We start from the raw sequence: 25731 nt of genomic DNA, 5'->3' as shown, positions 1-25731 counted from the left end.
TCAACAAATCAGCATACAGATTCCTTCTTAATCTCCTAACATTCCTAGTATGTGAAAGATAAAAACTGTAATTTATTTTTGATCAAATATTTAAAATATATAAATAAACAGAGACAATTTATTAGACAATAAAATAATACAGCAAGTCCATAAACTTGCTATCCAGATTTAATGACTATCAACATTTGATACATTTGAGGTTTTTAAGGAAGCAAACATTATAAATGTAAACCATAGCCTTCTTCTAGTTCTGAGATCAGCCTTCTCATAAACCTCTATCTCCCCTTCTATTTAACACTCCCAACTTTCCCACACCCCACGTCTCACTGCTGTTTCACAGACCCATCTTCCTCTATTACTTCACAGAAAAATTGCTTGAAGAATCTATACTTCCAATTTCCACTTCCTCTCCCTCTGATTTATTCTCTCTCCTACTGAAACCTGGTTTCTGTTCACTGGACTCCTATTCAACTCGAAAACCTCATAAATCCAAGGTTATTTTACACACTTCATATTACTTGACCTCTCCAGCAACTTCTTACTGAGGCTCCCACAGCTGGGGGCCTACAGGCCGCAGGCCCCCACTCTTAGATACTGAGGTCTACCGTTCTGACTGTGCAGGACCAGAGGTTGGGAGCAGGAGGACAGGGAGCCATTTCCTAAAGGGAGAGGGAAGATGTGCAGCAAAAGGGCTGAATGACAGTTACAAAATTATATAAAAGATAAATAGCTATAAAATTATAGTTATGAAAGGCCAGGAATTATAGTTATAAAAACTCTAGAAGACCCCAAATTCACCAAAAATTATGTGTGCATTCTGTTTACACAGATAAAAAGACTAAAGGATAAATACCAAAATGCTAACAAAGCTTAAATTTCTGGATATGAAAAGTATAGATAGCTTTAATTTTCTTCTTTACAATAATATATATTCTGTCAATTTTCTACAATGAACGTGCATTTTTTTTTTAACAAGAAAAAGGCTGCATTTAAAAAACAGAGCCAAGGCCTGCATGCCTGTCTTCCAGGGAGTGGGGGGGCGGGAGCGGGGGTGGGAGCAGGGGCGGGGGTGGGGGCGGGAGCGGGAGGACCACCTGTGAGGAGAGGCCCCCAGGGCAGGTGGGGGCGCCTTGGGAGAGAAGGGTCTCCCAGGAACCAGTCGGGTAGACAGGGCAGGAAGTCCCCCTGACCCCTGGCCCTCAGATCAGCCCTCAGCCCTTTCCGTTATTTCTTGAGATACTGCCTACTGCTCGTCCACATCACCACGCAGGGGCACTGACTTCCAGTCTAACCCCACCCGGCCGCTGGGTCTGAAGCACGATGAACCCTGGACGACATCTCAAGAACATTTAGAATTCAGGACAGACCTGGACCAGCTCAACCTCCCAGCCAGACAAGCGGGCCCTCAACACTACAGTTCCTGACCCCGTTCTCCGCCCCTGGGCCTCTGCGCACTCTTCCCAGGCCTGCAGCATGCTTCCTGATCCTTGTCCACCTGGCGGCCTCCACTCACCCTGTGTCCAGCCCGAAAGTAAAATCCTCTACAAACACTCCGGGCAACCACGCCTGTCACTGCTCCGTGACAGCTTCCAGCCTCTCACACTGCTGGAATCATCACTCCAACATCTCCGCCCCACTAAGCCCATTCGATACCTACAGCTGGGAAATGCATCTCCCCAGACCAGTGCCTCCGTACAGGAGGTACTCAGGAGGTATCTGATGAGCTAAATAGATGCGTTTGTTTTTAGCACCTATTTTATAGATATCCCAGAAATAAAGTTTAGGAGCTGAATAACAAATGCTAACTCCTATTGGTTAACTAAAACGAAAGTAAAGATTAAACCAAATATATACTGGACAAATGATTTCTGCCATATTTATAGCAAAGAATATAAAACTGGATCCATTTGGAATCACCGACCCTCTCAAATAATAATTTGAGGATTACAAACTAAGGAGGGGTTTTGTTTTCCTTCACGCAAAGTAATTCAAACACGTTATCTTCGCTACAAAGTCAAATCAGTAAGGTGGCTGAGAACCAGGAGACGGGAAACTCAAGGTCAAATGCAAAAAAACAGAACCCACAAGGCCAGCTTTCCGGGGTGCCTCCTGCTGCCCACACTGGGTTTACCTGGGCTAAAGTGGGGGCTGAATTTGGGCCAGTCTGCGCCTGCAGGTGAGCAGACTCACTTTCGGCCACAGAGCCCGGTACACCTCCGTCCTGCTGACAGTCAAGTGTTTCCATTTGTCTGAAAAGACAATAAAAAGGGAGAAGTATTAAGGCCCTATCTGAGATGGTTCTCTGCTTTCACCTGGCTTTCTGATATGCGTTTCTATCATCCAATTGTACCACTTTAGTTTTTTCAAGAAACAGATTTCGTGGCAGAATCATAACTCTCCAAACTGAAGGCCCCTTCCTCACTGCAGGGGAGCATTGCCAAGGGAGCCCCACCACGTTCTGTGGGAATGCGCTTATACATACACCAAAAATATGCAGGCCACTTTCTTCGTGGATTTTAAAATGCAGAATAGATAAACAAGATTATTCTGTATTGTACAGAGAAATATATACAAGATCTTGTGATAGCTCACAGCCAAAAAAAAAAATGTGACAACGAATATATGTATGTTCATGTGTAACTGAAAAATTGTGCTCTACACTGGAATTTGACAAAACATTGTAAAATGTAAAATGACTATAACTCAATAAAAAAAAGTTTAAAAAATAAATAAATAAATAAACACTTTGGGAAACAGATGATGCTGAGGTCAGCTGAGGATGGGGTCACCTGAGGTGTGCAGGGAAGGATGAGGAGGATTCGCCAAACAGGGAAAGGAGGGCTGTAAGGGGAGGGAGTCACAGAGCAGCTGGCGGCAGAGGGCCTGGGGAGGCGTTGGGGAGCCTCAGGGACCTGATTGAGATCTGGTGGGCAGGAGGCAGAGCTGACTGGGATGAGGACAACCAGAAAGTCTGGATGGGACCGATTAAGAACTGCTTTTACTGCTCTAGAGAGGAGAGAATGTTTACCCCACTCAGGGGCCTCCTCCGCTCTAGGTCTCCAGCATCTACATCACGTAAAATTTCAGGGGCATCACACTCAGGACACTGTCAGTCCCCCTCTGCCCGCTCCACTGGTTTCCTCCCACCAAGATTTAAATATGTTCATGTCTCTCCAACCACATATACACACACACACACACACACACATACACACACACAGGGAACCAGGCGCGCTTCTCTGGCTGTTCTCTTGACCCTCTCTTTCCTGTCACCTCTAAACTACCCTCAAGAACTGCCAACACTACCTCCATTTCTTCATCTCCTACCTCATCCCAGAAAAACTCCAAACTGGCCTCTGCCTCACTACAGCTTCTCTAGTAAAGGTGATCAATCTGTCTCTGAATTCAACGTTCATTTTAAGTCCTCTCGTCTGAAGCCTCAGCAGTGCTCAAAACTGCTGACACACTCCTTCTTGGACTCTTAAAGTCATGGTGCTGACCTTCCACTTTCATCCGACTCTGACAGTGTCTCCGGGAGCTCCTATGACAACTCCTGCCCCTACTCAGCGTTACCCGTCAACACTGCAGGTCCCGGGGCTCTGGTTAGCCCTCCTGCCCCGCTCTCAAGTCTCCCCTGGGTAATATCATCCATTTTCTCTGGATCCAAACAGCAGCTTTTAGCTTCAGGCTCTCAAATCTAGATCTCCAGCCCAGAGGTCTCTCTCAGATTCCAAAAGCATGTATCCAAATGCCCATTTAACTTCTCCAAACAGATGCCCTGCATGTACTTCAAACTCAACGGGGCCAAACAAACTCCTTTTCTTCCTCCACAAACACATTCCTTCTCTGAGTCTGTTTCAGGAAATGAGGCCCCACCACCCACCCACTTGCCCAAGTGGAACCCTGAGTGTCACCCCTGAAACCCTCTCCCCTTCATCCCTACAGGGTTATCAGCAGGTGGGATGACTCCACCTTCTAAAGAACAGTCTGCCACCACTCTCCCTGCTGCCAGTTATCTTTCTAAAACACAAATTTTTGCTCAGAACTCTTTGGGGGCTTCCTACTGCAGGACAAAACCCAAACTTCTTACAATAATCAGAACTATAACTACCACTTGTTAAGCGCCTACCACATCGCAAATGCCTACTAGTTTTAATCCTTAACAACCTTGTAAGGGCAGTACAACTAGTCCTTCTCTTAGAGGTGAGGGAAAGGAGACATAGGGAAGTTAGGACTCTGATCTACCTCAGAGGTATTGAGGGGCAAAGCCAGGTTTCAAACAGAGGTCTTTCTCCAAAGTCCATATTCTCAATTACCAACCCACACTGCCGTCCCACCTTTTTCACAATGTGACCCCGTTTTATCCTCAGCCTCGTGTCCCATCACTCTGTTCTTTCCACAACCTGCATCCCAGCCTCCTTATAAGCCATTTTTGGGTCAAATACACATCTTACTCCCCCAGTTCTGATCTGTTACATCTACTCTTCCCTCTTCTTGGAACGCCCTTCCCCCTCTTTGTGTGACAGGCAAATTCTTCCTAGTTCTTCAAGGCCTGGCTCAAGGACACCATCTTTCAAAAGTCTCTTCTAATAGCCTTGAGTGGAATTAGCTGTAGTGAGCTCCCAAAGCGCCCTGTGCAGCCCCCATTACCACACTTGAGCATCATGCACGTCTGTCCCCAGAGATCCACCACTGGTGTGAGCAACGGAGATTACATCTCAGATTTCAAGGTATTCCCAGTGCCTTGTACAGAATCTACCATCATCATTAACTAAGCCAATTAATCAACTACTCTGGAAGACTATGTAACTGTTAGATGTTACTAAAGTGATAAAAATAAGGTTCAGAGAGAACTTATGTGGCTTTTTACAGGGCACATAACAGACAGCAGAACTGAGGGTGAACAAGAGGTGTTGTGACTGTGACCCCAGGGTCCCTTCCACAGCCAGTGCCCTGAGTAGTAGTCCAGTTTAGATAACATCTCACAAAAACGGTGTCCTTTTTTTTCTTTTTGTCTCTTAAAAATTGAAGTATAGTCAGTTTACACTGTTGTGTTAATTTCTGGTGAACAGCATTATGCTCCAGTCATACGTAAACATACATATATTTGTTTTCATATTCTTTTTTGTTAGAGGTTACTACAAAACACTGAATATAGTTCCCTGTGCTACACAGAAGATGCAGAAGAAACTTGTTGTGCATCTATTTTGTATACAGTAGTTAGTATCTGCAAATCTCGAACTCCCAATTTGGGCCTTCCCACCCCCTTTGCCCCTGGTAATCATAAGTCTGTTCTCTGTGTCTGTGAGTCTCAGAAACAGTGTGCTTTTGAGTATATGCTGCAACTGCTGCCACGGTCTTCACTTAGGTACACTTTGCCTTTCACAGTAGGCTGGGGAGGCTCCAATTTTATCCCATTTTATTCTTCTGGAGTGCCTAGCATAGTGCTCAGTACATGTTATTCAATAAAAGTTGATACTAAATCACTTTGTTTGAAGGTAAAAATCATCCACAGAAGAGTAAGGTTTGGGTCAGCACTACCAATTTAAAATGTACACTCTGTTATTTCCAAACAAGATTTTCCTGCTGATTTATAGCCAACTCTCTGCAGCACAACCTCCTACACCCACTAAAAGACAACCCCAGGGCAGGACTCGGGGCAGAAGGTTCAACTAACATTTAAACGCTCCACATGGGTCAAGTACTGTACTGGGCACCTTCAAATACGACCTCATAGGAGATACAGGACCCAGACCTCAGCTGGAAATGATGTACATAAACACTAACGTCTGCAAATTGGCCTCAGCTAGTCCAGACATAGCTTATTAGATGCAGTGTATGAGAGAGATCCATTTCAATCCTGCAATGTTCACTACATTTGTCATGGCAAAAACTGAAGAAGTGTATCATAGGATATTTCCCCCAAAGCTGACTTACTGTAACAAATTTTAAATATAATTATACTAATATTAATAATCTATAAATATATCATGTAATATTTTAATCTTATACAATAATCCAAATTAGAAAGAAAAAGACCAACTAGGAAATAAAAATTATAGAATATTTTAAAATAAAAACATATGAGATAAAACAATAAAAAACTAAAACAAATTAAAAAGCCCATTAATCACTATAAACTAAGAGTAAACAAAATACTGGCAAATATTTGGTGCCATAATTCTAAAGAACAGATAAGGATTTGCTAAAACGGGTATATTTAAACTTATAAATGATTAATAGTAGTTGCAATATTCTTTTCTTATCCAAGTTAAATATTTCTTCTGAAATCTTCTTTATATTATTAGCAAGCCATTTTCTTCTTCGATAGAAAAGTAAATGTTATCCCAATAATGTTTAATAAATGTTAATATAACTATTGTTTTAAAAGAACAGGATCCAAAAATTAGCACAAGTTCCAAGACTTCTAGGATGACCTACTTTTGGGGGATAGAACTGTGTTTGCTTACTCTGTTATTTTCTAGGCCTTTAATAGAACATCTACATCATATTGCAATAACGCCCCAAAACACTGAAGTACAACAGCACAGTATTGTCTGTACACTATTTGTGCAACATATTTTCAAGAAATGAATACAAAGGAATATATTTGTAAAAATCGTATTTATGATTATAGAAATATTGAGGTAATCAATGACCAAAGTTACTTAGGCATACCTGTGTATCAAGAACACACAAGATATTTAAGGAGAAGGAAAAACGAGAAGAAAAAGGGAAAGCATTTAAAAGAAATATTATCATAGATACCCAGAAAAGTGTTCCTAAAAGACAGAAACAAAAAAGAGAAAAGGAACACAGGCCAAAAATATCTAAATGAAAAATAAGACAAAAATTCCTAATTATAATTAAACTGTACAATTAACAAATAACTTCTAAAATTTTAGTTGTATCCAATTTGCAAAGACAAATTATACTGCAGAGCAACTATATTTACCATTGTAAAATGTTCTCACCTCTTTTAAAAATAGAATCCAGCTGCAAAAGGAAAGATTATTAAAGCCATTTCTATTACCCATTTTTAAATAGTTTTACAAAAACTGTCATAGAAAATTCATTTTCTTTTTGAAGTTAGAGCCAACTGATAAACCGGAATGTCTCTAAAAGTAACTAAAAGAAAACATGAAAAATAACATTTGGATTTCCGTAAAACATTGGTAGAGACTTCCCTCTGTTTTACAATGTTGGGTACAAGTGTAGACTACAGGCAAGAAAGAAAACTCTGCCCTCATCCTTGCACACGGTCTCCCCGGTGAGAAAGAGGTCAGCACTTCAGATGCTGAGCATGAAGGTCCTCCAGTGCACACACCGCCTAGTGCGGTACTCGGCAGAAGAGGAGGCCGGAACTGAGCGGCTGAGTAATGTGGATACACGTGATCCTATTATTATAATACACACACACACACACACACACACACACACACTTGTTATACATAGATACATACCATTCTTTTAACCATCATTTTAACCTTACGCTCTCTAAATTGAACTTTCAAAGGAAGAGGAAAACATATATCCACCTACCTGAGATTTGTCTTAATATATTTTTTCCTGCCACATTTGCTCATTATTAAGACATCTGTAATCAGTGCTTCGCTCCTTCCCGTTTCCTTCTGTATTTAGCCTGCAGTAAAATTATAATGTTGAATTGGGAGATTATACAATTTTATTTAAAGAAATTAAAATCTCTCAAAACTATACCACAATACCCCAGAATACCCTGATTTCTACATAACTGAAAAAACACAGCATAGAAAGCTGAAAACAACTGCATATTTTCTTTCAAAGTTACTTGTATTCAATTTCCTCATCTTCTGAGAAAAAAATTTCTAATTATTGATCAGGCTGTTCTCTACTGAAGAGAAAGCAACACTGTCTGAATCATTTGATGCACACCACACATGGCTCAGAGGTACCGCTGTTTAAAAATGATGATAATCACTTAGCAAACTGAATGAATTTATCATTTTCTTAAATTTAACTCCACTGTGACAAATTTGTCGACTATTTTTCATTTACCTTAACTTCAAACCTGGGTTTTATCTGAGAATTTTAATTCCAAACTAAATAGTAAGAGTTTCTTTAAGTCTCCTCCAGGGGCCGTCAATCCATTTTTAAAAAACTGTTTTAGACACTCTAACAAGTAAACTCCATTTTTTTTTTTACTAATATCTTTTTAAAAATATACACTTGACCTGCTGAATGAGGGAAAACTGGCAAAGAGAAAGACGAAAGGAGAGCAAGGAGCCCTCAGTGCACTTGAGGTTTGAAAGAACAACAGGCCCGACCCGGAGCACCTTCCAGGCAATGAGGCCAGGACCAGGGCAGGTGGCCAGACAGGCTGCTCTCAGGGCTCCCTCCCAAGTGGTGCCTCGAAAATGCTGTCACATCATCCCAACCAACTTGGAAACGGAGTCAATGGGCAGGTTTGCTGCCCCTCACTAAGGGCACAGGGACAAAGGTTATTGCTACCACCTGCACACTCCCCCCAGGGACAACGGGAGAGGGCAGGGCATTTGAACCAGGCCACCCACAATGTGGACAAAAAGCAAGAATGGTGCCATTCCCTTGGATTAAACCTTCTTCTGTGCTGTACTGTGCTGGCATTGCACATGGGGACACCTATCTTCCTTCCATAAGGACTATGTAACCATGGAAGCAGGGGCCATTTATTTAGTAAACAGTGCTCAGCACCCGTGATAGGCCAGCCCCTTATGCAGGGCACCGAGACACAGACAGTAAAATGTCCCTGCTCCCCTACAGCAGGAGCGTGGATTCTAATGAGGGAGCCAGACGTTTGAACGAGGAATAATGATGATATTATCTGAATAATAATGGTGAACATGGCACCACGTAAGGTAAGTCACTCCCAATTTCTCCTGGAAATCCCACTTTCTTTCAAAAGTTTTATTCAAAAGTTAAACTTTTGAATAAGTAGTACATTAGGATTCAGAACTCAAAAAGGAGAAGAGGTACTTGGTGAAGTCCAGGGACAGTCCCCATCTCCTCTCCCCAGAGGCGCCAACTCTGAAGACACTACCAGCTTCCTGCTGCCACGGCCACAAGACGTCAAGAGAGAAAACGACTAGTCTCACAACAGGATAGTGACCCCCAGATACACCTAGTCCTGACTCAGGCTTATCAGAGAATTACTTCGTCCCAACTACTAAGAAGTCATCACCGACTGATCTCCTGCGTGCCAAATCTAAGAGGATGACTTTCAGTTCCTACCTCCCTGAACACCCCCAGCACTGCCTAACCCCCACATGCCATCCTCCTGGAACTCTTCAGGACACCACGCTCATGTTTCCCCTCCAAATTACCCAGTCCTTCGTTACAGGCTCTTGGGCCCACTGGGAGGGCTGGCGTTCCAGGGCTTCCAGTCACAGAAACCTCCATGCTCTCTCCCTAGGCACTCCATCCCCACTCAATGGGTCTCACATCTCACCTCCAGCCTGGACCTCGCCCTTCTGAGCTCCAGTCTGTACATATCTGCATACTCCATGTGCTCACATATCCTCAGGCCCAAAAAGTTTAACTAACCTCAACTCCCTTGCTCCACGTCTCCCCTCTTGCTGTACTTTAATCTCAGTTAGGAACTGACATGGCCGTTCACTCAGCCCCCTGATTTGGGAGCCCTCTCCCTCCTTTTCCTGCTTCCTCTGTCCTCGACTCGCAGTGGTCACACAAGAGCAGTATGCGCTATAAACAGCACAGCAATGGAGGCTGATCTGGGCATTGACTTCTATCACTTATTAGCAATGGTTATTGCAAGAAAAGCAAAACAAAACCCCAAAACCCCACTGCAATTAGCATGATCAAAACAAAAAGACAAGGACGTGGACTAAAAGGGCAGTACACTTCTAACGGAAGCAGGAAGAGAGCACAGAAAAGTACAGCCTATTTCTCGGGTTCTGGATGAAGAAGGGTTTCAGCTCTTTGGGAAAGCAGGTCTTCACAGGTTAACTATAATTTAAGTAGCAACAGCAACTAAGGTTTGAACAATAATGGGAGAATACAAAGCTCCTATTATATAGCTGGTCCTTCTCAACCACGTGGATTACAAAGTTGGGCAAAAGCAGGCGAGCTGGCAGGGAGATGTACAGCCGACCCCTGAACAACATAGGCTTCAGCAGCATGGGTCTGCATACCTGCAGGTTCTTTTCAATAAATATACTGGGAAATGTTGGAGATTTGCAACAATTTGAAAAGACAGATGAACTTCGTAGCCTAGAAATATCAAAACAATTAAGAAAAAGGTATGCCATGAATGCATAAAATTATGACACAAATCTACCCTCACAAAGTCATAAGGTGAGTGATATTTAAAATAAATTTAATAATGTATTAGTTTTCTTACTGTTTTATAACTTTGCTTTCAAAGAATTACATTACTGTACAGTGTCACAATTGGAGAAACTGCCTATCAGCTATCACCACAAATAAGTGGGCTATTTTTAAATTTTAATTTAAGTGTTTCCAATACATTATGAATATGACTACAATATTGTATGCCATAAATTTCTATACTGACTCATTCATTAGCGTATAGGCTAGGCTGCTGTGAGCAACTGTGGCAACTACACTAGGCGACCATGAAGCAATCACATTGCTGCTGCTTTGTCATCAATGCATGAATCATTATCCCTGTAAATAAATGCACATTTCTCACATTATCGGTTCATTTTTTTATGCCTAGTATTAGTATGTGTAACATCTACAGCATTTTGTATCTTCTAAGACAGTCCTGACATTGGTACTGACAAATGATTCATCTTGTAAACAGATGATGTAAACTTAAAGTATCAGTAAATACAGTACAGTACTGTAAATGTATCTCTTATGTTTTTCTCAATAACATTTTCCTTTCTCTAGCTTACTTTAAGAGTACAGTATATTATACATGTATAAAATATGTGTTGACTGTTTATGTTATTAAGGTTTCTGGTCAACAGTAGGCTATTAGGGAAGTTTTGGACGAGTCAAAGAGATAGACAAGTTTCTTCTGTACAGCACAGGGAACTATATTCCATATCTTGTAGTAACCTCTAATGAAAAAGAATATGAAAAGGAATATATGTATATATATGTATGACTGAAACATGATGCTGTACACCAGAAACTGACACGACACTGTAAACTGACTATGTTCCAATTAAAAAGAAAAAAGTTACGCAGGGATTTCTGACTGTGCAGGGGTCGGTGCCCCAACTTCCATGTTGTTCAAGAGTCAACAATCATTACAAAAGGCCATACACCCGAGGTTGGCAGGGCTGAGCCTATGGTTGTTACACATTTCAGGAGAAGGAGACAAGCACAGGAAAAACGAAGCAACACAGTAGAATAGGAAATTATGCCACTCAAAGTTTTGTAAACTTTGCGAAGTGAAGTTAGAATAATCTTCAAGTAACAATCTTTACACTTCTGTGTGAAAACAGAAGTAGCCAGGAGCAGTACTTGTAAATAATTATTTGAAACGCTTATAACTACTGTCTTTACTATTTTAAATATGAACCACATAGAAAATCAGGCAGCATTCTAATACAGACATAAGGTCACTCCAATTTCATTGCTTCAGATACCTATTATTATTTAGGAAGTCTTAATTCTTTACTAAAATTACCGAAGGACTAACTAGTCAAGCATCTCTTCCAATTCATTTCCCACCTGGCGCTTGCTTTTGTCTACTTCAGAGTCAATGAACAGGAAAAACAACTGCAGAGGAGGAAATGAAATTCAAGTAATCATGGCCTACCTCCACCTCTCCAACACCCCCTACCTCTTCATGAAGGGAAACAAAACTTTCAGTCTTTAGGGGCAGCTGTTTGCTTGTAGACATTGCAGGGTTTTTCTTTTCAGCAGCTTCGTCACTGCACTTTCAGTACATTTCACAGCACTTCTCTGCACACCAAGTACAACTGCACTGACTACTAACTAGGAAATCTCAGAAAGAGTAGATAAGACACTTGAATTAGCTGAAGTTCAGAGAAATGAATTTCAGCGTTACTGTACTTACCTAGATAGGTCCTATCCTGTGTATGTGAACAAACTGGTATCTAAGTGCAGAAACATGCCTAAATCAGTTAAATTTCACTCCTCCAACAATTTTCAGAGGTACAAAGCATCCTAAGCGTCCACATACAGCAACACATGTCTTTATGTATGACATAGTTGCCTCGATTCCAGAGCTGGAAGCTTCCACCACAATCAATGTTAGGATATAAATTCCTTAGCATTTCTAAGCCAAAAAAAATCATTTTTGTGCTTTCAATTTAAAAAATTGAGACTGTTTGAGAATATGAGCAAAACACTATGACATTTGTCATTCTGAGCTAAGATGGTTTAAGTCTGCTATGTTAAAAAAACAACAACAAACAAACAAAACTTCCTTAAGGTAACTTTGAAGAAACCAAGTTTATTATATGGAATTCTCAAAAGCAAAAATATTAGAATCACATAAGCCCCACTGTTAAAATTTCACAGGATTTCATTTTGACATTTGATTGGTCTGGTTGTATCACTGTCCAAAAAGTATGCATGAAGATGCTTCCCATTTGGGGAGAACTGGGAGACTTTAAAAGAGCCTTACCAAAAAAGTCACTAGTAAGGTTTTCTTGGAGGCAAGCATTCATCCTCACCAGTGAGGCAATTATCTAAACAGTCCCAAGTAACTTACTAGTCTATGCTTTTTCTCAAAATTGTTTCACATACACCTTGCCAGTAATTTCCTGTAACACTCCTGGGAGCGTCAAAAGAGAGATGTGCAGAGATTTTTTTTTCAATTTGCTGTAGCTGAATTATACCAAGACACTCAATTTGTCTCATGAGTAATATCGAGATAAATTCTCACTAATGTCATCCTTAGGTTTTCCTCTTCATTCTCCCTTTTCTCTCCTAGATATCTTAGAGCATCATGAAAAGAAAACCCATGAATGAAAGATTTACTCTTCAAAACAGGGTACTCTTTATTGTGCAGTTCCTATGGTGAAAAGTATTTTAAATGCCTTATGTGTTCTTTAAAAGGAAATTAACAATATTATTTTAAATGCTTATTTCTACATAGGCGAAACAGATGAGAAACTTTCCCTGAAATTTTTATTTTTAAATCTACGTATCTGTATTGATAATATTGAAATTGTATTCAATGTACAATAACTTGTCAAAGTTAACTTTCATGTATGTCAACATCAGTTCAATAAAGTAGAAACAGTTCTGAGGATTCAGACACTTCAGGCTTATTTCCTTAACAGGCCATGTTGATTGCACGCCAAAATATCAATGATTCGGCTGTTAAGTGTTTTCATTGTTCAGTTTTATTTTGAAAAGTCTGTCTAAATGGGACAACACATTTGAGCACTGTCCCATAGACTACCCACTTCAACAGTAAACCTGGGTTACTTTTCTGGCCCAGTATTAACCTGTAGAGAATACCAGGCTACGGAAAATGGTTTGGGTCAGGAATACACGTCTATGCTGATAAAGATTCACTCAGAATTCCTTATGAATGTTAATACTCTGAAGGAAACTCTTCCCTACTTTTCGTGAAATGACCGCAATTCTACACATGCGTTCACACCGTAGTCCTGCAGTAGCTGGCCTCAGCAGGGAAGAGAGTCGTCTGCGGAGTCTGGAGTTGGTTAAGTTCACCAGCACAAGCAAGTTTCACCAACCTTCGGGGACAATGTGAAAACAAAAGGACTGAAGAGCTCCTCTGTTTATACATTCAATAAAAATTTATTCGCTTACAAAGCGCGCACACAAACGTCTGTGTCACCAGGCTTCCGGGTCAGCGCGGGGACCCCGCGTGGACCCGCAGGTGGCCGGGCAGCACCAGCACCCGCACCTGTGCAGGAGCACCCGGACTACCCGGCACTCAGCGGACAATGCCCTCGGCGCTTACTCGCCCCGGGCCAAGCCCACTTACGTATCCTCCTAAAAGCTGTGCCCGGATCCACAAGCAGCTCTTTTAACATCAGCTTTAATACTTGGTATTAGTTGGCGAAAACACATTGTTTGCAATTTGCCTTTCTTTGGGGGGAAAAAGTTCCTCTGAGTTCAGAGGATCAAAGACTGACTCCTGCAGGGGAAGCAGCACCGAGACCGGGGGAACGTGGGCCAGGGAGAGAGCCCCTTCCCCGCGCCCCCGGGCCGCCCCCAGCGCGGCGGGGTCCGCACGTGCCCCGGGGGCGCCGGCGAGGGTCCGCCTGGGGATGCCCGGTCTCTCCGCCCGGGCCGGCCGGCCGGCGGCCGCTACTACTGCTCCCCGCGCGGGCGCGCGGGCGCGCGGGCGCGGGGCCGGGGTCCGGCGGCGCCCGGGAAGCGCTCCTCCGCCGCCTCCCTCCCTCAGGGCCGCTCCGGAAAGCGCCCCCGAGCGCGTAGGCCGCGGGGGCGGCGCGGGGCAAACGGTGGGCAGGCTCTGGTACCCGCCTGGGGACCCGCCCGCCCGGACCCGCGCGGCCCCAACTCCGGCGCCGCCGCCTCAGGCTCCGCGGGCCCCGCCGGCTGGCGCGCCACTTACCGCCGCGAAGCGATTTACGTAGCGGCCTCGTCACTGCTTACGGACGCGAGGAGGAGGGACGACGAGCCCCACTGGGACCGGCGCCGGCCCACGTCGCCTCACGTCAGCGCTGATGCGGCCGCCGCGGCCTCCCCGCTGGGCGCGACCCACCGCGGCGCCGCGTCCGCCGGCCCGCTAGCTCGCCCGCTCGCGCCGCGCCTGCCCCGGGGACTCCGGGGGAATCTGCGCTCGAGCCCTGCCCCCTGCCGGCGGCCCGCGGGAGTGCGGCGCCGACAATCCAACAATTGAACGGAACGCGGCGGGGTGTCGGGGCGGGGCCTGGTCGGAGGGGCGGGGCCTTGTGTGGGAGGCGGGGCCGGGGGACCGTGAGGAGGAAGTAGGCTGGTGGGGGGGGGGAGATCGTGTAGGGGCGGGGCCAGGGCGGGGCCTGGGGCGGGCGGGAAACCCGAGGCGCCGCGCCTATGCCGGGTGGCCAGTCGCTTAGAAACTGAGGTAACCGCGGTCGCCGCGGCGTCCATGTGGAGGCCGCCTCTCCTCGGGGCGTCCCCGCAGCTCGCCGAGCCCTGCGCGCCGCAGCCGGCTGACCCCACCTGACGCCGCGGGCCGCGAGCTCGGAGGGCCTGCCAGCTGCCTTCCGCGACCTGGTCTGCGCGGCGGTGTGACGGGGACTGGCCAGGTCCGCACTGGGAGATGTGACGGGACAGGAAGGCTGGGGGGCAGGAGGGGCCCCGCCCGGGGGAGGAGAGCTCCGCGTTCGTCCAGCTGGACCCTGGGCTTGCCCACGGGGGCGGTCCCGGCCGGGCTCCGAGGAGGGGTCCCCGGCCGCCGCCGAGGACGCTGCTTGGACGGCGGCTGAGAGAAGGAAAGGAGAGCACGGTCCCGGGTGCGGGGCGGGGAGCTGTGCGCCGTGCGTCCTCCGGGGCGTCCTGACCTCTCGGCGCTGGACGGTGGTGGCGTGCTGGCCGCTGAGTCCCCGTCTCCCCCCGACACTGGCCGGGGGGCGAGCGCTGGCCGCTGAGTCCCCGTCCCCGCCCCCGACACTACCCGGGGGACAAGCGCAGCTGGTGGGTCCCCGTACCCCCCTCCCCACAAGGACCGGACTCTGCGCTCCTTCCTCCTAGGACGTGCGTCCCCACCCCCTCAGGAAAGTCAGGCTCCTCGTTAGCGGCGCTCCCAACCTAATAAAAAGCTGAACTCAGACACTGACCAAGCCCTGCGGGTGCTTAAGGCAGGGCGGGCGCTGGGTGTTTGTCTGTGAGTAGTCGGTGCAGCTCCCTTCAGCCCAGTTGGAAGGGGTCACAGAAGGAGAGAAGGGAAAAGACCAGATCGCTAAACCTGAAAACTCAGGACCTTCACCTGGTCAGGCTGACCCCACGCTGGACGAACAGGCTACTTGGGGGAATTGTGGTCACTTTCCTCCCAGGACATTGTCCTCCACCTGCTTGTTCATTCCTAAGCGTCTTTAACGAAGTACATTCTTACACAGAATCCATCAGACAGGCTTGAAATGCAAGTACCAGTGGAAACCAGCATATACTACAGCAGAAGAGTCCGTCAAATCCTTGAAAGCAGGGATGAGAACCTGCCCTTCCCGAGAACAGGAGACGGTAGCTGGTGTCTGAGAGGGACATGTGGTATCCTGCTGCTGCTTCGAAAAAGTCCCGCAACACTGAGTTACTGCCTGACAGCTCTACGGGCTAAAATCAAGGGGTCGCCTCCAGGAAGAGTGCATTTCCTTGCCCTCCCCACCTTGTAGAGGCCACCCGCACTCCCTGGCTTGTGGCCCTCTTCCTCCATCTTAGAAGCCAGCAAAGCTGGTTGAGTCCTTCCCAGTGAGCTGCCATCTGATTCTCTCCCCTGCCTCCCTGCTCCGCTGAAAAGAACCCTTGTGATGACAGAGAGCCCTCCCTGAGAATCCAGGACAATCTCTCCATCTCAAAACCAGGTGATAGCAACCTTAATTCCCGTTTACCACATAACCTAACATGTTCACAGGTTCCAGGGATTTGGACGTGGGCATCTTTGGGGGATCCTGAGACAAATCACCTGCCTCTTGGGGTCATTTCTTGCAACTAATTCAAGCATTTGATTAGAAATGCCAGTAACCGATTTTTTCAGTTTCTCATATTTAGGCTTGAAGATGATAGCGACATTGAAAGTGGGCTCTCCGGGGTGAGGAAGAGCAGCATCGTCAGAGAGCAGCCTCATTTTGTATGACCAGCCACCGTGGTGTCAAAAAGTATCTGCATAATTTGCACCGAGCAGGGCCTAGTCTAAATCCAAGCTTTGTTCACATCTAATTACCATACATCACTTCAGGAGGAATTGTATCCACAACAGTTGTTCCTGTCACAGAATAGAAATTAATATCAGGCCACAAGAACCAGAGCAATGGCAATTTCTTGTTTTTAAAATATTTTTTTACTATGTTCCCTATACTACCAATAGTTCACTCCTATGTGTACATATTCTTAATCATAAAGCCCAGAAAGCAGAGACTGTGTCTTTTCTTAAAAGAATGTTAGTACCTGCATCACAGTTTGTTGTGAGAATTAATTCATGTAAAGTATGTAGAACTTTGTGCCTGGCCCAAAGTAAGCAGTAAATAAGTGTTAGCCATGATGCATACTTTATGATTTGCCTAAGTTCCTTAATTGACTTCTGTGGAATCTGAGATCTAGAAAAAGCCTTAAAAATCTAAGTCAACCTCTTTGCTTTATAAGTTAGAAAGTGGAGGCTGAGAGGTTATGAGATCTGCTTTGGCTAATAAATAGTAATATCAGGGCTAAAATCCAGGACTGGTGACTCAGTTCTTTACTGCTTCCATTACAGCAGAGATCTGGGAATTTGCATCCTTCAGATGATTACCTCCTACTGTGTTTATTCTACTAATTTACTGCAGAAGAGGATTAGAAAACAAATTCACTTTGAAGTATTTTATACAGCCCGTTTCTATTCAAATTTTAGGATTTAAGACTCTAACAAATACAGGGTGCCAAATTTAAATATTTGAGAATGGTAAAACAAGTCCGAATAATAGGTACTTGATTTATGTTGTCTCCAATTTGCTGTTTGGCAAGAAATGTTTCACTCTAGTAAGTTCCAACGTAGGAAATATCCTTTTATATATGGGTGTGTGTGCTTTGTTTTTTGAGTTTGGTAAACTTAAACTTCCAATGCTAATGTGCTCTGAACTTAGCAGAATATTTAGAGTGATATTTAAAGGATGAATATCATAATACAAACTCAGGCCTCTGAATTCTTTAAAATTTGTCTGTGGTCATTAACCTATCATGTCTACTTTTTAAAATCATAAAAATACAATGATAATCTACTTTCAAATATTTGTCTATATGTTCTTAATTAACAACAAATTCAATTGCCTCCCGGATTTACTGTTTCCACACAGAATTATATTGTAACTGTCTTCAGAGAGAGGTAAGGACCGGAAAACTATGAAGCTTGTCTAAAACTGACCTGTGCTCAACCCTGGGAATTGCAGTATAGGGTTTGATAGAATTAATGTAGGGGCTTGGTTCTGTTTTCTGAATATTTTTTGGTAGAATAATAATAATTCACATTTCTTTTATTTTTATATTTTTAAGTATGTATCAAGATGCCAAAGGAACAGTAGCATGTAAAGACATCAGTAATAATTCATAGAGCATATGAACTGCTTTCTAAGTACTTTATAGATCTTTTTAACTATTAAAAAGAAATTTGAAACTAGTCCCAGAGTTAAATCCAAAGATTATTATATAAAACCCGTTAAAGAAAATGGAGCCCCATTTTACAAGAGGATTAGGTTACTGGGTTAAAATAAAACAGCACCTTCAGGAACAGAGAGCTCATTCCAACAACTGCGTGGTCAGGGACTAAATTCTGAGGACTAAATTCCATAACACTGAAATGACAGTTGTCAAAACTCAGGAGAAGTTAAGGCGAGCCAAACTGAACACACAGATCAGGAGCTGGGTAAAAAGTATCAGGTTGGTTTGACTCATGGTGAGGCAGGTAACTGATCAGACCAAGAAGAGGGAACACAGGACTTGTCAGTGCTATGACTTGGGGTCAGGTGCTCTGGAATCCTAAATGGAGTTGTTGCAGAGAGGGCTGCGGGCGGGGAGGTGGGGAGGAGAGAATAGGAGAGAAAAAGTAAGAGGGAAGAAGTCTGTTTATATGTATACCCAGCCCCCTTCAAGCCCTTAACAACTCGAGCAAGGAAGAAACCAGTTTATGAGGAAGAGAGAGATTGTCATTGTCAGTCTATTTCATGTTGGTAAAGAGCCCTGTGCCACGTTTTTGCTCTGCAACCTTAGCCCTTCCCTCAGCCTGTTTCCTTTAGCTGCAGAAGAGGGATCATAATACCCCTAAAGATATTTGTGAGGAATAAGTTAACTAATAAATAATGTAAAGGCTTTAGTATAATACATATCACATAAAATGCTCAATAAATATTAGCTATCATTACTGCTCTGTATAGTCACTTTATGTCGTAATCACAGAATAGTATGAGAGGTAGAGACATTCAGAAATCACCTAAAGTTTAACCCCTAATACGTGCACGTCTCACGTTTTGGGCTTACAGCCTGTGAAAATCAGGTCTGTAACAGCCCGCTGTGCACTGCCACCTCTCAGCACCCCTGTGGCTGACAAAGATTCTCGTCTGGACCAAATTCTCCACTGAGCCCTTTTCTCACTTAGGCCTCTACCCTTGGCCTCTAAAGACTTAAATAAAAGCAAACTTAGTTTCTAACAGCTCATGGCCGCATGCTGGGATGACCCCAGCCCCACTCAGTGCCTGCCTGAGAAAACTCAGAGTTGCCCATAGAATCACAGCTTGCCCCAGCAACACCTAATGACAGAGACCCTGCGTCCTAGGAGCTTCCTTTAGCACCACTTAACACACGTGAATAGGGGCACGGGACCCAACCCTGCCTTCCGGCTTTTGGTAGTTGATCGCTTCCCTGACTGCTGAGACCCATTCACCCCTCTCCCGCTCTCCCATCCTCCCTGTAAAACATCCAGTCGCCTCTACACATCAGTGATGAGTCAGTTCTCGCTGGACTCTTTTCACTAGTGTCGGCTTTGTAAGTCACAGGAACCATTACCTCATAAAATGTCCTTGACAGACCTCACCACCCATGCAGGTGGGGAAAAAGTCTGATCTACCTTCCTCCTATGACTTTCTTCACTGGAGGAGAGAGGCTGTTTTATACTTGCCACACTCCCATTCGGCCTTTGAGTGCTCACTTTACAGTTGGGCCCGCCATGGCTTCAGTTCTCTCCCTCCCTCATTCGGGAGGCTATGCCTGCGTCCCACACCCCCAGGATGCCCTTAGCCTCTAAAGATCTCTTTAATGTGCAAAGAAGTTCTGTTTAGCATTTCTACAGAATTGTCAATTAATGACCTAAATGTGTCTCTACTTAAACCATCGTCCATCCTCAGCATACAAAATAATTTTTTAAATTACTTCTGCTTTATTTTTCTTCTATTTGTTAATTACTTATAATCCATACTACTATGCAAAGTATTGTATAATTCCACATTAAGAACTATGGAGGATAGACTTCATTTGAGAAGAATAGTCAATAGTGATTACATTATGGCTTAAATAGGCTTCTTAGTACTATTCTACTATTGTTATAGTGGAGAAATGTTTTTCTTTCTAAACAGTTAATTTTTCATCAGACTTTTAGAATACAGTTAATCTATAAGTAAGATACAAGTTTCAGGTCCAGAGATTAATGAATTGGTAAAAAAATATTCTGAACTAATTCTTGACTGGTGAAAGTCAAGATAGGATGGATTTTTATGCTCTCAGTTGTTGGCACAAACCACCTCAGGTCCTCTGCACATGCCGTTCCCTCTGACTATAGTACTTTTCCTTTTCTTTTGCCTAGTGAATTCTGTTTATTCTTCAGAGCTTAGCTCATTGTCTCTTCCCTTTTCTTGGCAGACCACAGTCAGCCCCTTTAACCATTCATATACTTTCATTTTACTGAGACTTCTCTTTTCAAGCACTTACCATAATTTAAAGCCTGTCTCCCCTGCCAGAATATAAACTCCATGATGGCATCTGTCTTATTCAACACTTTTTCCCTAATAACTTCTGAATTATTCCTTAGAATCGCTGATAGGAATATACGATATTATGGGGAATGCAGTAAGTAGTTCCCCAAACAGTTGCAACCTCATATTAGGCTCTTAAATACCTGTTTATTTGCTTTTGTTCAATTCATACAGTTCAGTGCCATGTGCTGGAAATGATTATTTACTGTTTTCTAGAAAGATGCGGACTGAGGTCCTGTTATCAATTGAGCCGTGTAAAAAATGCACCTGAAATGAAAGATCAGCCACTGTGTCTGTAAAACAGAAGGGAAATGATATCCACATTATTTTGCATATAAAATGCCTTATTTTTAAGTGTGCTCCTTTATCATAGGTACTTTAACTAGAGTTTACCAAGTTCTTGGTCTTCATAAATTAGCAGCCTCTTACTTTGTAGGTTATAGTGCCATCATGTGGTTACTTCATTTTCCCAAAATGAAATGTAACATGTTTGTCATAGAGACTCAAAAACTATGATTGGGAAGCCCAGCTATGCCACACCCAGGCACGACAACTTCTAATTTAATACTGGTTCCTAAGACTGGCTGTATATAGATTCATTTTGGGGCTTCGGAATCTGAGCTGTAAGCATGCAGAATTTGGAAACATTTAAATGATAAAAGAAACCTTACTAATACACTGCCGTGAAGATTCACAGAATCTCTTACGGATGGTCAGGTTTTGGGGTTTTTTTAAAATGTATGTTTATTGGTTTATTACAAAGGATACAGATGAACAAGCAGATGAAGAGAAACATAGGTCTGAAAGGGTCCCAAGTGCAGGAGCTTCTGTCCCTTGAGGTTGGGGTGTGCCACCCTCTCAGCACATGGATGTGTTCACCAACCTGGAAGCTCTCAGAATCGCGTAGTTTAGAGAGTGTTATGGAGGCTGCATCATGTAGATAAACTCCAGCCCCCTTCCTTCCCCCGAAGCCAAAAGTTCCAAGCTTCTAATCATGGCTTGGTCTTTCTGGTGACCGGCCTTCATCCTGACGCCACCCAGGGGGCCACCAAGAGTCAGCTCATTAGAACAAAAGATGCTCCTATCACTCAGGAAATTCCAAGGGACTGAGGGGCTCTGTATCAGGGACTGAAGCCAAAGACAAAGCATTAGAACAAAAGATACTCCCAGCATCCTTAACGCTTAGCACATCACAAGGGTCTTAGGAGCTCTGTGTCAGGAACCCGGTGCAGTGACCAAGTACATACTTCTTATTATGTCACAGTTAGCCATCCTGTAGGCGTACAGAGGAATCTCGCTGTTGTTTTTATTTGCATTTCCCCAATGACTGAGGGTGCCGAGTACGTGTTCATGTGCTCATTTGCCCTCTCTATATCTTTGGTGAAATGTCTTTGCCTGTTTTTTAATTGTTTTTTAAATTTTCTTACTATTGACTTTGGAGAATTATTTACACATTCTGGATAAAAGTCCTTACTATATATGTGTTTTGCAAGTATTTTCTCCATATCTCAGCTTGTCTCATTATCCTAATAACAGCTTTTGAAGAAGTTTTTAACTTCTATGAAATCCAGTCTATCAAAGTTATTTTATGTTTTCTATTGAGGGGGGCAATTAGGCTTATTTATTTATGTTTAGAGGAGGTCCTGGGGATGGAACCCAGGACCTCGTGCATGCTAAGCATGTGCTCTACCACTTGAGCTATACCCTCCCCCCAATTTGTTATGTTATGGATCAAGACTTTGGTGTCATACCTAAGAAATCTTTTCCTAAAGAATAAAGAGTTTTCTCATGAAATACCCCTCTTCCCAAGTCCTAAGCTCACCCGGAGCAGCACAAACCCACATCTAGGCTTTTCTCTCTTTCTCTCAGGTGGACATTACTAGCCAAGGCAGCTGACAGTCCCAAGGAATACATACAGGCACCAGGGGAGAACTTACAAAACCTCTGACAGCAAGATAACGATTCAGGTAAACCACTCATAGAACTGCTGTATCAGAGAAAGGCAAACTGGTGGGATCAGACAGAATAAGAATTTCAAATGCACTTACTAAAAACCTTCAGACAAAGAAGGAAAAGTATTGGAAACAATGCAAAAATACATATTTTTGAGTTGGATATTGGGTATGACTAATATTAATGGAATAAAGAACTCAATGGATGAGTTGAATAACAGAACAACATAGCTGGAGAGTTACCTCATGCTTTATTCTCCATGGTGGCTCAGATATTTTTGTTAAATGTATAATGTAATCAGTCATCTAACTAGATGCTCTTTGGATCACAAAACAAATACATCAAGAATGAATAAATGGATCTCAATGGTCAATTGTTAGTGGTTCTCTGGCCAAGGGAGCTGAGATCCCATTGCACTGAGATCTACATGAGCATCAGACCTCCACAGGTAAGAGCACATCTGGCGATGACTGCTAATCATAGCTGTGAATGCAGTGACACTAATATCACCCTCTTGCCTCAGAGGCAGATTCATATTTCATAGTGAAGTTAGGGGCAGTGGTGATGGTCAACTTCAACATTGCTCCTCCACCCATTGATTCAACAGTAATTATTAGGACTGACCGTGTCTCAAGCACTGTACCACGTGTAAGGATACGATGGTGCAAGATATACGTGGTCCCCACCCAGAAAAGTGGAGGAGACAGACATTAAGTAAACAATCATGCAAATAATTACTTGATGACACTTGTGATCAAGGACATGAAACAGGAACTCAATCAAGTCTAAGCAGCAGGTTGGTTCTGAACAAGAAGCTTTCAGCTGAACCCTGAAGGATGGGAAGGAGTTATCTTGGAGGAGAGTCAGTACAGAATTGTTCTGGGCAAAGGACGCCTGTGGAAAGGCTCTGCAAATGAAGGCGTCTGGGGTCTGAGGCAGCGCAGGAGGACTGATATGGCTGGAGCATAGAGTACACACAGGAGAGGGAGCGCCTCCAAGGCCAGAAGGCAAGGCAGAGGCAGAGTACTGAGTCTCCTTTAACTGCTATTGAGACTCTGAAGGTCCTAAGTTTAACTTGTCCATGCTAACCAGATTCACATGAGGCCCATTGCCAGTCAAGAAACCAGCTTAGAGGGAGGGTATCGCTCAGTGGTAGAGCACATGCTTAACATGCACAAGGACCTGGGTTCAGTCCCCGGTACCTCCTTTAAAAATAAATAAAGATAAACCTAATTACCTCCTCCCCCCCAAAAAAAATATGAAAACAAAATCAATTTAATAATTGATTCCAAAGCTTACTTCCAAAATCAAGGACATTAGATTGTGCAGCAGGAATATGGAACTAGAGGCAAACATGTCTGTCATGGAAATACACATACCCATGTGGCCCAGTAATTTCCCACTTACTCAAATCATTCGTTCATGCAATCAACAGTCATTGAGTGTCCCATTGGTCATGTCTCAGCCTTCTTATATCTTCCCTGCTGTTTTGCACATAGTCATTGCTCGGTAGCTTTTCAGTCTAGTGTTGGCAGATTTTCCCCGTGGCTCTCTCGTATTTCTGTTCATCTTGCAGACAGCAGCACTGACTACTTTTGCTCCAGACCACATTTTCAAGGATGCTGAATAGCAAACAGGCTATTACAAAGCAGCTGATTGTTAAAGATTTGAGATTCCTGAGCTCAGGGTTCCTCAGATATAACACAGATCCGCCATGGACTCAACAGTCACCTGGGCTGCTTCAAGTCACCCCTGTGGCACTCGCTGGGGGACACGGGAAACCAGTGTGAATGTGAAGCCCATGCTTCCCGCTGTGACGTACGTAACAAAGTCTTTGTCTTGGATCCGAGAGTTTCCTGTCTTCTGCCCACATCCATGAAACAGCGGCGACTTGTATGCTTCCAAGTAGTATAAATTCTCAGACCCTTCACAGAGCCTGACGTCTAGTCAGGGTGATCTATATGTGAGTAGATATGTTACAGAATGAAAGGGAGGGTGTTCATGCAGAAGTACGACTGTCAATACTAGCTCAGCTTGATGGTAGGGTTAGGATGGTTGGGAGAACAGGGTCTTGGAGGAGGAATACAACTTCCACAGACGAGAGTCCTGAGAGAGGGACAATGTACACAAATGCAAAGAATCACTAAGGGACCTGATTCTTCTAGAAACAGAGAAAATTTTAGTTTAGTAACAGGATAAGTTGGGTGGGTAGCAGGAGATAATATTGGAAAGTATCCGCCCATTAGATGGGGAATATGTCCAACACTATCAAACGTAACTGTAATTGCACTCTTTTCTGACCTTATGTTCAAGACCAAATTCATACTCAGGAACGTAAACCTGCATCTTTGAGCAAACTTCACTGGACTGGTTTCAAATTCAAGTACTGTTATTCTCTAATAAATGAGACTTTAAATGTATAAGTATGCTTGCTTTTTTGAAACCTTGTAAGACATATTAAACACACAAGTAATGGATTTTTGGACTTTTGTTTGTAAGTCTCTTACATAAAATTTATTGGATACTTCTCACATTTCAAAATGTTTGAAAATATGTCTATTCTAAAACCAAGTGCTATAGCTTGAGTTGGTTTTCTTTTCAAATATCATTCATCGTCTTCACAATTTATCCTTTTCCAACACAGACAGGTAAAGCCTATAGATGGAACTGTGAAATGTGTGACCTGGACATAAACTTGGGACTCTTCCAGTCTAGTATCCTCTGTGTGCTGGACTTAATCATTCTACCACAAAAGGTGAAAAATAATGTTCTTAATTATAAAAAGCATTGGACTACTAGGCATAATATTTCAATTTTCAGTTTTTATTCCCATAAATTTTTACACAATTTGTGCTTTCAATTTTTAAAAATAGAATTGAGGAGGTGGTTCATCATGGCGGTGTAGGAAGATTCCTAACTCACCTCCTCCCACAGACACACCAAATCCCCAGCTGCATATGGAACCATTCCCTCTGAAAAAGATCTGAAAACTAGCTGAACTGGTCCTGTACAACAAAGGATGAAAGGGCTACACTGAGATGGGCAGCAGAGGCAGAGAAGAGGTCCCACCAAAAACTCCATCTCCAGCGTGGTGACCCATAATTTGGAGAGATCTCACAAACATGAAGCTTCCACCTAAGGAGCGAGGGGTTCCCATGCCATATCAGGC

At 43.6% G+C, this 25731-nt stretch overlaps 1 protein-coding gene and 1 long non-coding RNA gene across 14 annotated transcripts in view; one reads left to right on the top strand and one right to left on the bottom strand.

Moving 5' to 3' along the window:
* The window catches only part of CREM (cAMP responsive element modulator), a 51654-nt gene extending 36907 nt beyond the window's left edge, over window positions 1-14747 (bottom strand). The window contains exons 1-5 of one of the 12 annotated variants that reach the window (XM_072955413.1): window positions 14537-14747; window positions 13555-13688; window positions 10170-10248; window positions 7543-7642; window positions 2132-2249 (exon numbers count right to left, since the gene is read on the bottom strand). In XM_072955413.1, the coding sequence (XP_072811514.1) occupies window positions 2132-2249; window positions 7543-7586 (162 nt within the window). In that variant the 5' untranslated portion in view covers window positions 7587-7642; window positions 10170-10248; window positions 13555-13688; window positions 14537-14747. The remainder of the gene's footprint in view (window positions 1-2131; window positions 2250-7542; window positions 7643-10169; window positions 10249-13554; window positions 13689-14536) is intronic. The other 11 variants (XM_072955406.1, XM_072955412.1, XM_072955404.1 and 8 more) reach the window with 11 other exon arrangements.
* A 234-nt stretch (window positions 14748-14981) lies between these two features.
* Window positions 14982-24985, top strand: LOC140691487 (uncharacterized). 2 transcript variants are annotated; one of them, XR_012067143.1, is made up of 4 exons: window positions 14982-15212; window positions 16023-16481; window positions 22479-22576; window positions 24139-24985. It is a non-coding gene; the product is annotated as an uncharacterized lncRNA (long non-coding RNA). The 2 variants fall into 2 exon arrangements; XR_012067144.1 differs by lacking the exons at window positions 22479-22576; window positions 24139-24985 and adding an exon at window positions 16655-17032.
* The last annotated feature ends 746 nt before the right edge of the window (window positions 24986-25731 follow it).

The sequence above is a fragment of the Vicugna pacos genome, chromosome 35 (assembly GCF_048564905.1).
Source record: "Vicugna pacos chromosome 35, VicPac4, whole genome shotgun sequence".
Lineage (NCBI taxonomy): Eukaryota > Metazoa > Chordata > Mammalia > Artiodactyla > Camelidae > Vicugna > Vicugna pacos.
This window is presented reverse-complemented; position numbering and strand designations above follow the sequence as displayed.